Source organism: Patagioenas fasciata, chromosome 26 (assembly GCF_037038585.1).
Source record: "Patagioenas fasciata isolate bPatFas1 chromosome 26, bPatFas1.hap1, whole genome shotgun sequence".
NCBI classification, from domain to species: Eukaryota; Metazoa; Chordata; class Aves; order Columbiformes; family Columbidae; genus Patagioenas; species Patagioenas fasciata.
This window is the reverse complement of record NC_092545.1, coordinates 3,002,723-3,016,003: the sequence shown is the minus strand read 5'-3', so window position 1 is coordinate 3,016,003 and position 13,281 is coordinate 3,002,723. Positions and strand designations below refer to the sequence as shown.

Sequence of the window (13,281 nt, the reverse complement as noted above, 5' to 3'; positions counted from 1 at the left end):
TCCCGCCCGGTCCCGCCCCGTCCCGCCCGGTCCCGCCCGGTCCCGCCCGCCCCCGCGGTGCCGTGTCCGCCGCGGCCGCTGGGCGGTCAGGTCGCGATGCTGGGCCCGGGCGCGCTGCTGTTCCTGGCGCTGCTGCTGCTGCTGCTGTTCCTGGTGCGGCTGCTCTGGGGCACCGGCAGCGGCCCCAGCCCCTTCACCGCCGATGCCCGGCGCCCCCCGGCCCCCATCGTCACCGACAAGGCGGTGAGAAGGACCGTGGTGAAGACAGGTACGGGGAACGGGACCCCCGGAACGGGACCCCGGATCCCTGAGCTGAGCCGGGGGCAGCACCCACCGGGGGGACAGCACTGACTGATGGGGGAGCAGCACCCACCGGAGGGGCAGCACTGACTGATGGGGGAGCAGCACCCACCGGGGGGTATAACTGACCCGGGGGTGTCACCCACTGGGTGGGGGGGACATCACCTTCTGGGACTGCGTCACCCACAGGGGGGCAGCACCCACTGGGGTGGGCGTCACTCAGTGTGGGGGGCAGCGCCCACTGAGGCTGTGTCACCCACCCGGGGAGCAGCACCCACTGGGGTGTCACCCACTGGAGGGGGGGTATCAGTCACTGGGGGGGTACCACTTACTGGGGGCAGCACCCACTGCGGGGGGCAGCACCCACTAGGGGCCATCGCCTGCTTTAGGGCAGCACCCACGGTGGGGAATCACTCGCTGGGGGGGTGCATCACCCCCCAGCACAGTGTCACCCCCTGGGGCAGCATGACCCCCTCAGAGTGACATCCCCCCTAGGGTGGCATTGCCCAACAAGGTGGCATCACCTCCCAAGGTGGCATCAGGTCCCCAGGGTGACATCCCCCCCAAAGGGTGACATCCCCTCCAGGGTGACATCTCCTTCACCAGCACATCATCAGCCTCTGGGGCTCTATGTCCACCCCAGAGTGACATCCCCCCCAGGGTGGCATCTCTCAGTGAGGTGACATCCCTCCCCAGGGTGACATCTCCCCCAGGGTAACATCCCCCCCAGGGTGACATCTCCTCCAGCCCCTGGGGCTCTATGACCCCCCCAGGGTGCCATCTCCCCCAGGGTGCCATCCCCCAGCAAGGCGCCATCACCCCAATAGTGCCATCCCCCCTAGGGTGCCATCCCCCAGCAAGGCGCCATCACCCCAATAGTGCCATCCCCCCTAGGGTGCCATCCCCCAGCAAGGCGCCATCACCCCAATAGTGCCATCCCCCCTAGGGTGCCATTCCCCAGCAAAGCGCCATCACCCCAATAGTTCCATCACCCCCCAGCAGGATTCTGGGGGTCCCACTCGGGGGGTGCCACATCCCACCGCTGACTCTTCCACCCCCTTGTTTCCCCCCCCCGCAGTTTTCTCGGCAGATAAAGTCCCCGAGGGTCTCGATGCCATCGTGGTGGGCAGCGGCATCGGGGGCCTGGCGGCCGCCGCGCTGCTGACCAAGGCGGGATGGCGCGTGCTGGTGCTGGAGCAGCACGGGAAGCTGGGGGGCTGCTGCCACACCTTCACCGAGAAGGGCTATGAATTCGACACCGGTAATGCCGAACAACTCGCTCCAGGGGTTGGGGGCTCGGCCGCAGGGTGGGGGGGGAATCGCGCCCCAAACCCAGCGTGGGTGTCCCCAGATCCCGCCCTGGGTTGTGTTATACAAGCGCTTCTTCTGCACGGGTGATGTTATATCACGCACCCGCCCCAAATCCGAGGTGCCGTCACACCCCTATAGAATCACCCCACCCCTATAGAATCACCCCACCCCTATAGAATCACCCCGCACCTATGGAACCCCCCTGTATGGGGGGTGTAGCTCAGCACACGTCTCCCTCGGCAAATTCCTTCTGGCCACACAAAGTCCAGTTTTGTGCGCTGCTTGAGCTGGGGATTAATTATTTACAATGATATAAAAACCGAAATATATTAACGGATAAGAAAACTCCTAAGAGCTGCTCGATAAGGCCCGAGCGAGCGCTCGTTTCCCCCTCGACCTGGAGCGGGAGGCGCGCGTGTCCCGGCTTTTCCCTTTCCCCTCCTGGGGTGAGGGTGAAGAAATAAGAGGTGGGTGCTGAGCACCCCAGGGGTGTAAAATAACACAAAATAAACGGAAGTACGAACGCATTTCTCAGGTATCCACTACGTGGGGCGGATGCACGAGGGCTCCCTGACGCGGTTCATGCTGGACCAGCTGACCGAGGGGCAGCTGGAGTGGGCCCGGATGCCCCACGTCTACGACACCATCGTCCTGGGGGAGCCCGGCAGCGCCAAGACCTACCGCATTTATTCGGGAAAGAAGGAGTTTTACCAAGGGTTGAAGGAGCAGTTTCCCGGGGAGGAGGCGGCCATCGATGAGTTCCAGCGGCTGGTGCAGGTGAAGGGGGATGCGGGGAGGGGATGGGGGGGTTTTGGCTCTGTGGGGTTGTGTGGGGAGGAGAAATTCCCCCCTACACACCCCCCGGCGCTGGGTAACTGCGGAGAATAATGGTGTCACTCAGCCCGGCCCCAAAAGTGCTGAGAGACACCCAAAATCTCCCTTTTCTGCCTCAACCCCCCCACCTGCAGTTTTAAGCCCCTCCCCACGAGACTCGTGGTCCCCGGGATGTGCCGGGACACCCCCGTGTGCCTGCTGCTCCCTGTGAGTGATGGGGACTGTCAGCAAGCACTGCTCAATTAGCGTTAATTAATTTATGCTTTGGAACCGCTGCACAGTGCCAGCTCCCAGTGCCAGCTCCCAGCTCCCAGTGCTCTGTACCTGCTCCCAGTGCCCACCATCAGCTCCCAGTGTCAGATACCAGCTCCCAGTGTCAGATACCAGCTCCCAGTGCCCACTGTCATCTCCCACTGCCAGCTCCCAGTGCCCAGTATCAGCTCCCAGTGCTCTGTACCTGCTCCCAGTGCCCACCATCAGCTCCCAGTGTCAGATACCAGCTCCCAGTGTCAGATACCAGCTCCCAGTGCCCACTGTCATCTCCCACTGCCAGCTCCCAGTGCCCAGTATCAGCTCCCAGTGCTCTGTACCTGCTCCCAGTGCCCACCATCAGCTCCCAGTGCCAGATATCAGTTCTCAGTACTCAGCACCAGCTCCCAGTGCCCATTGCTACCTCCCAGTGCCCACCATCAGCTCCCAGTACCAGCTCCAAGAGCCCAGTGTCCATTCCCAGTGCCAGCTCCCAGTGCTCTGTACCTGCTCCCAGTGCCCACCATCAGCTCCCAGTGCCCAGTATCAGCTCCCAGTGCCAGATACCAGCTCCCAGTGCTCTATACTTGCTCCCAGTGCGCACCACCAGTTCCCACTGTGCACCATCAGTTCCCAGTGCCCAGTATCACCTCCCAGTGCCCAGTATCACCTCCCAGTGCCCAGTATCACCTCCCAGTGCTCGCTACCAGCTCCCAGTGTCAGTTCCCAGCACCCCATACCAGCTCCCATTGCCAGTTTCCAGTGCTGAACACCAGCTCCCAGTGCTCGGTACCAGTTCCCAGTGTCAGATACCAGCTCCCAGTACTCCGTGCCAGCTCCCAGTACGCACTGGTGCAGGCACCTCCACCGCAGGGGGTGCATTTTGGGGTGATCAGTCGCTCCCCTTGCCCACAACCCCCCAAGATGCAGCACTTCAGAGATGCCATCGCCTCTCTGCTGTAAATTTAAGGTGAAAATGCCACTTTTGAGCATTTTTTGAGCCCACACCGGGGTCGTCCACCTTCCTCCAGGGGGTGGCCGCTCGGTGACAGCCTCGTCCCCCCCGCAGAGCACCAGCCACGGGGCCACAATGCTGAACGTGCTGAAGGTGCTGCCGCGCGCGCTGGCGGGGCTGCTGTGCCGCTCGGGGCTGCTGCTGCGGTTCATCCCCTTCTGCCGCCTGGCCACGCGCAGCCTCCGCGACGTGGTGGACGGACTGACCGCCAACCCCGAGCTCCGAGCCATCCTCTGCTACATCTTCCCCACCTACGGTAGGTCAGCCGGGGACGTGACGTTAAAACTCCTTAGGGATGAGAATGGAGTCAGTTTGGGGTCAGAAAAGCCCCTCAAGGTCATGGGGTCCAACCGTTCGGCCAACGCTGGTCACGTCAACCAGGCCACGTCAGCCGTTAACCCAACGCGCGTCCCTAAGAACCTCATCTCATGCCACCGGCCACCGTGTCCGTCACCGTCCCTGCTCCTCCACGTGCCGATGACCCCGTCGTTCCTCACCCACATGGTTGGACTCGATGATCCTGAGGGTCTCTTCCAACTGAAATGATTCTATGATTCTATGATTCCCTGCCCTAAAAACTTCAGTATAAGCCACAAAACCACAATTTGCCACAAATCCACCTTATTCTTCCAGGCACGCTGCCCTCCAAGACATCCTTCTCCATGCACAGCCTCCTGGTCAACCACTTTCTCCAAGGCGCCTGGTACCCCAAAGGGGGGAGCGGGGAAATCGCCTTCCACACCATCAACGTCATCCGCAAGACCGGTGGGAACGTCCTGGGCCGGGCGCCGGTGCAGAAGATCCTCCTGGACTCGCAGGGCAGGGCCTGCGGTGAGCGCCGGCACCAGATGGAGCATCCGCACCTCCTCCCGACCATCGCGTTGCTTTTATAACCCCCTCGCCTTTCCCTTCCAGGTGTGAGCGTCAAGAAAGGCCAAGATTTGGTGAATATCTACGCCCCCATTATCATTTCGGATGCCGGGATCTTCAATACCTATGAACGGCTCCTGCCGGCGGAGGCGCGGGCTCTACCCGGTAAAACGCGGCAGCGTTGGGTTTCGTCGGGGTTATGGCACATCAAAAAAGCGACTTATTTATAATTATTTCCTAGAAATCAGCAAAACCCAGTGGCTTTTTCTCCCAGTCTTCCAAATGCCGCACGTTTCTTCACAGGGTTTTCAATCAAAATGAAATTAGTTTGCCGAAACTGGCTATAAAATGAGCAAATCGCTGTGTGATTTCCCTAAACACCACAGCGGAGTGCCCCAAAAATGGTGGAATTTGGTGAAATGTCCCCTTAAAGTTGTGTTTGGTGGTGCCATGAAAGCTCCTTCCTGCTTCGGAAGGGGAATGGTTGGGTGGAAGGGGACATGTGTGGGTGGAAAGGGACATGGTTTGGTGGAAGGGGCATGGTTGAGTGGAAGGGGACACGGTTCGCTTGGGAAGGGACACGGTTGGATTTAAGGGGACATGGTTGGGTGGAAGAGGACATGGTTGCTTGGGAAGGAGCACAGTTGGATTTAAGGGGACGTGGTTGGTTGGAAGGGGCATGGTTGATTGGGAAGGGGCATGGCTGGGTAGAAGGGGCCATGGTTGGGTGGAAGGGCCATGGTTGGGTAGAAGGGGCCATGGTTGGGTGGAAGGGGACACGGTTGGGTGGAAGGGGACACGGTTGGGTGGAAGGGGACACGGTTGGGTGGAAGGGGACACGGTTGGGTGGAAGGGGACATGGTTGGGTGGAAGGGGACATGGTTGGGTGGAAGAGGACATGGTTGGGTGGAGGGGACATGGCTGGGTGGAAGGGATATGGTTGGGTGGAAGGGATATGGTTGGGTGGAAGAGGACATGGTTGGGTGGAAGGGATATGGTTGGGTGGGAAGGGACATAGTTGAGCGAGAGCTTTCTGGGCAACAATATAGTCTTGGTCTACAATAACTCAACGTTTGCAGCACACTTGAACCCAAGAAGGTCATTAAATACAGCAAAATCTCAAGCCACGTGTCCCCTAAAGCCCCTACAGGCATTCGTGGCGCTGCTGCCGTCCTTGCGGTTTGCAGGAGTTGCCGTCCCACCCCTTGAGCACACACACTGCGGGTTTTGAGATAAATCCGTTCTACGAGCCAACGTAGATATGAATGGGGCTTCTTCTAGGAGAAACCGTGTCCCCGTAGCTGAGGATCCCAGAAAATACTGATTTTCCCTTCATCTTGCAGGGATCCAGTCTCAGCTTCGCTTGGCAACACACGGTGAAGGGGGTTTCAGCGTCTTCGTGGGTCTTAACGGCTCGAGGGAGGAGCTGGGGCTGGAGGCCACCAACTACTACGTGTACCTAGGAAACGACCTGGATGAAATGTAGGTTTGGCTTCAACTTAACCGTGCTTCGTTAAGCGTAGAGAGATGAATTCTGGAGCGGTGACTCAGAAAATGCTCTGGGCAGGTCCTGGCCGGGTGGGCATTGGGCCGTGGCAATGATTGAGGGGAAGGTTTTCACCAAGTCCCACCTCAAACCCTCGCGTCTCTCTGCAGAATGAATCGCTACCTGAGCGCTTCCAGAGAAGAAGCCGCCAAGCTCATCCCTTTCATTTTTGTCACCTGCCCATCGGCCAAGGACCCCACCTGGAACATGAGGCACCCAGGTAAAGGCTGAAACCCAACCACATGTTCTTGGGAGCAGCTTCAAAACTCTTGGGTTTTGGTTGTTTTGCTGGCTGCAAATGAGGAGCTTCACCTCAAAGCCACTGAGGAAGTTGCTCATGGGAAGTGGCCTTCAAGATAACTGGATGAAGGACATGGGACCATGAAGACCTTGGGCCACATGGGGGTTTGCATGGGGAGGTTTGGGTTTGTGGCAGCAAAATGGCACCATGAGGATGGACAGAAGGACAACCGCCCCAACCTTGTTCTGCTGCAGGTAAATCCACCATTTCCGTCTTGACCTTCGCCAAATACGAGTGGTTCGAGGAGTGGAAGGACGAGCAGGTGAACAAGCGGGGAGATGATTACGAGGACCTGAAGAAGGCCTTTGTGGACGTCATCATGCAGGCCGTCTTCAAGCTCTACCCTCGCATCGAGGACAGGGTGAGGAAACCCGGGGTTCACGGGGCCTCCAGCTCCTCTCTCGGGCCCCGTCTACCCAGCCCCGTCCCATCACCGCTGCCTCCTGACCACACGTGGTGCAAGGGGGTTCCGATGGTTCTCCAGGACCATCCTGGCACTAAACTTGGCCAGAGCCGCCAAGCAAAGGTCTTCAAGCAAACCTGGCCCAGCCTGTACCCCGGGAACAGAGCGTTCTGGAGCATGAGACACCCCACCTCATCATGCCTAACCATGTTGTCACCTTGTCACCCCCCCAGATCGAGTACATCTCCGGAGGGACACCCCTCACCAACCAGCACTACATTGCCAGCGCCAAGGGGGAGTTCTATGGCATGGACCACAACATTGCCCGCCTGCAGGCTGAGACCATCAGCACCCTGAGGCCGCAGACAGATGTCCCCAACCTCTACCTGACAGGTACCACCATCCAGACACCATGTTCTTGCATGAGGACACCTCTGGGGCAGCAGAAGATGGGGGTTGGCACGGGAGCAGCTGGGAGGTGGATGATGGTTGGGAATGGTCAGTGGTGGTTGGGGATAGTCAGTGGTGGTTGGGGATGGTCAATGGTGGTTGGGGATGGTCAGCAGTGGTTGGGAATAGTCAGTGGTGGTTGGGGATAGTCAGTGGTGGTTGGGGATAGTCAGTGGTGGTTGGGGATGGTCAGTGATGGTTGGGGATGGTCAGCAGTGGTTGGGAATGGTCAGTGGTGGTTGGGGATGGTCAGTGGTGGTTTGGGACAGTGAACAGTGGTTGAGGATGGTCAGCGGTGGTTGGGGATGGTGAACAGTGGTTGCGGATGGTCGGTGGTGGTTTGGGACAGTGAACAGTGGTTGGGGATGGTCAGTGGTGGTTGGGGATGGTCAGTGGTGGTTGGGGTTGGCCAGTGATGGTTGGGAATGGCCAGTGGTGGTTGGGGATGGCCAGTGGTGGTTGGGGCTGGTCAACAGTGGTTGGGGCTGGTCAGTGGTGGTTGGAGCTGATCAGCGGTGGTTGGGGATGGTGACATCCAGCAGCACTGAGGGTCAGTTGGGGACACAGACCATGGGCTGCTCACTGGTCCCCACCACGGCCGTGGCCATCGCCGCCTCCCGCTGTCTTCCAGGGCAGGACATGAGCGTGGCCGGCTTCATGGGCGCCATGCACGGGGCCTTCATGTGTGCCAGCGCCGTCCTCAAGCGCAACATCTACATCGACCTGATGTGGCTGAAAAGGCGCACGGATGCCGCCAAGTCTACAAAGAAGGAATAATACCTGGTGTCCCACCAGCCAGGACCTCCTGCTCCCCCCAGGTCATCCCCAATGCCTTATTTTCCGCTCTCAATGACCCGTAGCATGTCCTGCTCTAACGCAAAGCCAAGACAACAGCCCAGGAAGATGCTGTTCCCCTTCTCAGCTCGCTTGCCTTGGACCTTACCCACCTAGAGCTCCTTCCACTGCCATGTCCACTGCTGACCCCTGGACACCCTTTGGAGGGCAAACCCCTTCTCCCAGCGTAGGGATGGGGGGATCCAAGAGCTGCCGTGGGCAGGAGAGAAGTTAAGGCAACCCCAAAACCACCAGAAGGCAAAACCCAAGAGCTTCCAGCAGCAACACCCGCAGTCGCTTGATCTCCACCAGTGTCCGAGGGCCACGTGGACCATCAGAAGAACATCAGCCCCCACCTGTATCCCCCAGGCCCGCTGCGCTGAGGGGGCCAAGACCCCCAGCGATGGTTTCCCCCTCTCAGATGGTGGCTTTGGCGCCAAGTTGGGCTCGTAAAGCTTCATCGGGCTCATGAAGCTCCACGTGGGACTCAGCAGCCCCGGGGGTTGTGGCACCTCCCTGAGACAAAACCGTGCATGGACCTGTCCGGGCAGGTTTGGTAAAGCCCTGCTGGGCACTGGGCGGGAACCAGCTGTGTTTAACCAAGGGGAAATAATCCCCAAATCACCCCAATCTCAGCCCCATGGCTGCGTTTTAACAAAGGTGCCCATGGCCACAGTCCCTCAGGAAGGATCTGGCTCAATGGGGTGGTGGAGTAAGTGGATCCCTACACCAAGGCCAGGGATTTAAGGAATTTAAGCCAAGTTTAAAACTATTTAAAAGCAACTTAAGGTGCTTACTAGCTGTGTGGTGCTCTCTAAGCCATGCCTTGTAGAGAGAGCAGCAGGACCGGGGTGCCCTGTGATGCTGACGATATTTCATTGCTGCTTTATCCCCCAACACCCAGCGACGTGTGATGGTGCAAACACTCCTTTTAGCGATGAAAAACACCCAACCTTTCTGTCTGCGGGGATAAGTTCGTGAAAATGATCAAAGCCTTCTCCAAGGGGGGTGAATCATGTGAAACCAGAAGTCAATAAAATCAGAAGAATCGTCTGTGGTTTGGATCGTGTGATGTGGGGTCGGCGAGAGGGGGGTGAGGAGGTTGGTTTGTGACACACCAGGGTGGGACGAAGGGAAGGGAAGGGGAGGGAAGGGAAGGGGAGGGAAGGGAAGGGGAGGGGAGGGGAGGGAAGGGGAGGGGAGGGGAGGGAAGGGAAGGGAAGGGAAGGGAAGGGAAGGGAAGGGAAGGGAAGGGAAGGGAAGGGAAGGGAAGGGAAGGGAAGGGAAGGGAAGGGAAGGGAAGGGAAGGGAAGGGAAGGGAAGGGAAGGGAAGGGAAGGGAAGGGAAGGGAAGGGAAGGGAAGGGAAGGGAAGGGAAGGGAAGGGAAGGGAAGGGAAGGGAAGGGAAGGGAAGGGAAGGGAAGGGAAGGGCCATAAATCAGAGAATCACAGAATCATTTTGGTTGGAAAAGCCCCTCGAGCTCATTGAGTCCGACAGTAACCCACCCCTGGCACTGCCCCATGTCCTGAGAACCTCATGTCCGTCTGTCCAGCCCTCCAGGGATGGTGACTCCAGCACTGCCCTGGACAGCCTGTTCCAATTCCCCACAGCCTTTTGGGGGAGAAATTGTTCCCAGATCCAACCTCAACCTCCCCTGGCGCATTTTTTCCCACCTCTCACTCTGGGTTCCCCCCCAACACCCCAAATCGATGCTCAGGGCCTTGTTTTGGCTGCCGGCACAGGGAGGACTTTGTGAGCATCATCTCCAGCCTCAGGCAAAAGCAGTTTGTGTTGGGCTGCAACTCAAAAGCTGGTTAAGCTGATCCGGATTATTCCAGATTTTACCCTCAGATAAGTGTCCGGTGCCCAAAATACCCCAAATCTTTATCCAGGTAATAACAGTTGATGGGTGATAATCTGAGCCCTTTTTTGCCAAGTTTGTGCAGAACAAGAGTGGCACAAGCACGAGGCCTAATGTTGCAGCCAGTATAAATCTGGTTTAATTGTGAATTTTCCTACCTCCATGCGGGAGCTCGACCCTTTCGTCGCTCCCCAACTTTCCACCACAACCCTCCAGCTCTTTTTTCCACACTTTCACCAATTTTGCGGGTTTTTCCTCGCTGCAAACACTCCTCTCACAGCCTTTCATCACCCACGCGTCCTTTCTTGAGGAAACAGCCCCGGATTTATTCCGGTGTCTCCAACCAGGAGCGTTTCTCCCGATGCTTTGAACCCTCTGGAAAACCAAATTATTTGCCATGATACCTGACATTATCGGGAACAAATATTCCCCCCAAACACCACCGGGATGTAGATAAATCAGTAAAAACCGCCTTCAGATCCCATCGCCGAGACACTTGGGCACAGCAAAGCCCTTGGGAAGGGCTGAGAGAAGCCCAGTTTGAACTGGGAGAAGCCCAATTTGAACTGGTGATGGAGGAGGGGAAAAGAACAACCCCCCGAGCTGGTTCTCAAGCAGGGAGAGCGTGAAGGTGCCCGTCAGGGATGGGAAACGCGTCCGGATCTGCCGGGATTAGAGCCCTGAGCAAGCAGCTAATCCAGCAGCTGGACGGGCACCAGCATGAGCTCCGCAAATCTTGTGTAAATACACAAATCTTATCAAGTAGGAGTCACTCCCAGCATCGTTTCCTACGGCTAAAGGGATTGGTCGCTGTTTGGGGAGAGGTGACAGTGGGGGACATCCCCAGGACAAGCCGAGAAAATCAAAGTCTGGGTACCTCGATGAGTTCGAGGGGGTTTTCCAGTCAAAATGATTCCGTGATTCCATGATGGCATCTGGGCAGGAACAACCCCAGGTTCCAGTGTAAGTTGGGAATGAGCTATTAGAGAGCAGTGTAGGGGAAAGGGACCTGGGGGTCCTGGGGACAGCAGGGTGACCATGAGCCAGCACTGGGCCCTTGTGGCCAGGAAGGCCAATGGTACCTGGGGTGGGTTAGAAGGGGGTGGTCAGTAGGTCAGAGAGGTTCTCCTGCCCCTCTGCTCTGCCCTGGGGAGACCACACCTGGAATATTGTGTCCAGTTGTGGCCCCTCAGCTCCAGAAGGACAGGGAACTGCTGGAGAGAGTCCAGCGCAGGGCAACCAAGATGCTGAAGGGAGTGGAGCATCTCCCGTGTGAGGAAAGGCTGAGGGAGCTGGGGCTCTGGAGCTGGAGAAGAGGAGACTGAGGGGGGACCTCATTCATGTTCACAGAGATCTAAAGGGGCAGTGTCAGGAGGATGGAGCCAGGCTCTTCTGGGTGACAACCAGTGACAGGACAAGGGGCAATGGGTGCAAACTGGAACACAGGAGGTTCCACTTAAATTTGAGAAGAAACTTGTTCCTGGTGAGGGTGTCAGAGCCTGGCCCAGGCTGCCCAGGGAGGTTGTGGAGTCTCCTTCTCTGCAGACATTCAAACCCGCCTGGACACCTTCCTGTGGAACCTCAGCTGGGTGTTCCTGCTCCATGGGGGATTGCACTGGATGAGCTTTCCAGGGCCCTTCAACCCCTCACATCCTGGGATCCTGTGATTCTAAATCCCCTGCCATGCACAGAGGTTAAAAAAGAGATGTTACAAGAAAACCGCTCTGGAGAGGTGACCAGGGGAGGCTTTAACACACCAAGTGACACCAAATCTCACCCCAGGAGTTTCTGCAGAGCAGAAACCCTTGAATTCAGCACATACTGGTGTGGCTGCACTCAAATGCTCGAGAGCAGCAGCCCCACAGCTCCGGGGGGACATCAACCTGCTTCTCAACCTGGTGTGTTTGCTTGGGCTGTGCCCAGCCCACCGTGAAAACACCTCAGGTTCAAGCTGTTTGTTCATGAGGCTGTTGAAGAACTCAAAGCTGTAAAAAACAAGAAGGAAACACCGAGGGTGACGTGGTGTGTGTGGAGGTTGGTGGGTTAACCTGGACACGGAGCGGAGGTCGTGGAGCAGATGTGGAAGCGTTGGTTGCAGGTGGCTCAGAGTTCATGAGGGATCTGGGGAGTTCACTGGGTCACTGTGAGCAAAGGGAGGGGGAGAAGCTCGGGCGGGACGGGTGGGTTTGGACACCGTGGGGACCCAGAGGGTTCGCTCCGTGTCCTTTCCTCCCATTACCTCTTCGGTACCAACAGCACAAACCCCACCACTAAAAAGCCTGAAGGGCAGAACGTGGGGATGTCCCTGGTCTGTGGGACAGGGGACGGGGGTGAACAAAGGAGTGAGTGCTCAAGAGGGCAAAGATCTCCCCCAAAATGTGCTGAGCTTCACCCTTTGCCCGCGTGTAACCCTGCGCCACCCCCACACCAACAGCCCTGCAGATAAACCCCATCGTATGCGTTACCCAGCGTAATCCCGAGCAATCCAGCTCTGATAAGCTGAGCCCAACCCAGCAGCAGATAATTTTCATTGAAGCTTTTATTTTGTAACTTCCTGGACTTTGGCTCGCGGGAGATGTGCGGCATGGTCACCCAGGCGTGGTCAGGTTGCTCAAGGTGCCGCTCGCCAGCGAGGGACCTGCAGGGTTTGTCCTTCCCTGGTTTGCTTTGCTTGGAGGAACAAAAGAGTTTTGGGACCATTATAGCACCCTCAAGCCAGGGTGGGCATCGGCAAGGGGGTCAAAGAGCTCTTGGAGCAAAGTCCATCCTAAGCATATGCAGCAGAGGGATGCTGTGATCTCCTCGTGGGAAGACTCAGACAAGGACTCAACCCAACAGCCCCATGTGTGGAAAAATGGAGAATTTTCATTTTAATCACAGAATCATTTTGGTTGGAAAAGCCCCTCGAGCTCATGGAGTCCACCCATAACCCACCCCTGTCCCTGCCCCATGTCCTGAGAACCTCATGTCCGTCTGTCCAGCCCTCCAGGGATGGTGACTCCAGCACTGCCCTGGGCAGCCTGTTCCGATGCCCCACAGCCCTTTGGGGAAGAAATTGTTCCCCACATCCAACCTCAGCCTCCCCTGGGCAACTTGAGGCCGTTTCCTCTGCTCCTGGCGCTTGTTCCTGGGGAGCAGAGCCCGACCCCCCTGGCTCCAAGCTCCTTTCAGGCAGTTCAGAGATCAGAAGGTCTCCCCTCAGCTCCTGTTCTCCAGCTGAACCCCCAGCTCCCTCAGCCACTCCCATCACACTTGTGCTCCAGCCCCTCACCAGCTCCGTTCCCTTCTCTCCACTCGCTCCAGCACC

General features: G+C 57.9%; 1 protein-coding gene across 1 annotated transcript; it reads left to right on the top strand.

Annotated features, from left to right (window-relative positions):
• The first annotated feature begins 63 nt into the window (after positions 1 to 63).
• RETSAT (retinol saturase) lies at positions 64 to 9,166 on the top strand. Its single transcript, XM_065856774.2, has 11 exons — positions 64 to 268; positions 1,379 to 1,561; positions 2,147 to 2,388; positions 3,764 to 3,965; positions 4,343 to 4,540; positions 4,625 to 4,744; positions 5,923 to 6,061; positions 6,236 to 6,345; positions 6,621 to 6,787; positions 7,063 to 7,222; positions 7,911 to 9,166. Exons 1-11 carry the CDS (start codon positions 97 to 99, stop codon positions 8,054 to 8,056), a joined length of 1,839 nt encoding a protein of 612 aa, XP_065712846.1. The 5' UTR covers positions 64 to 96; the 3' UTR covers positions 8,057 to 9,166.
• The last annotated feature ends 4,115 nt before the right edge of the window (positions 9,167 to 13,281 follow it).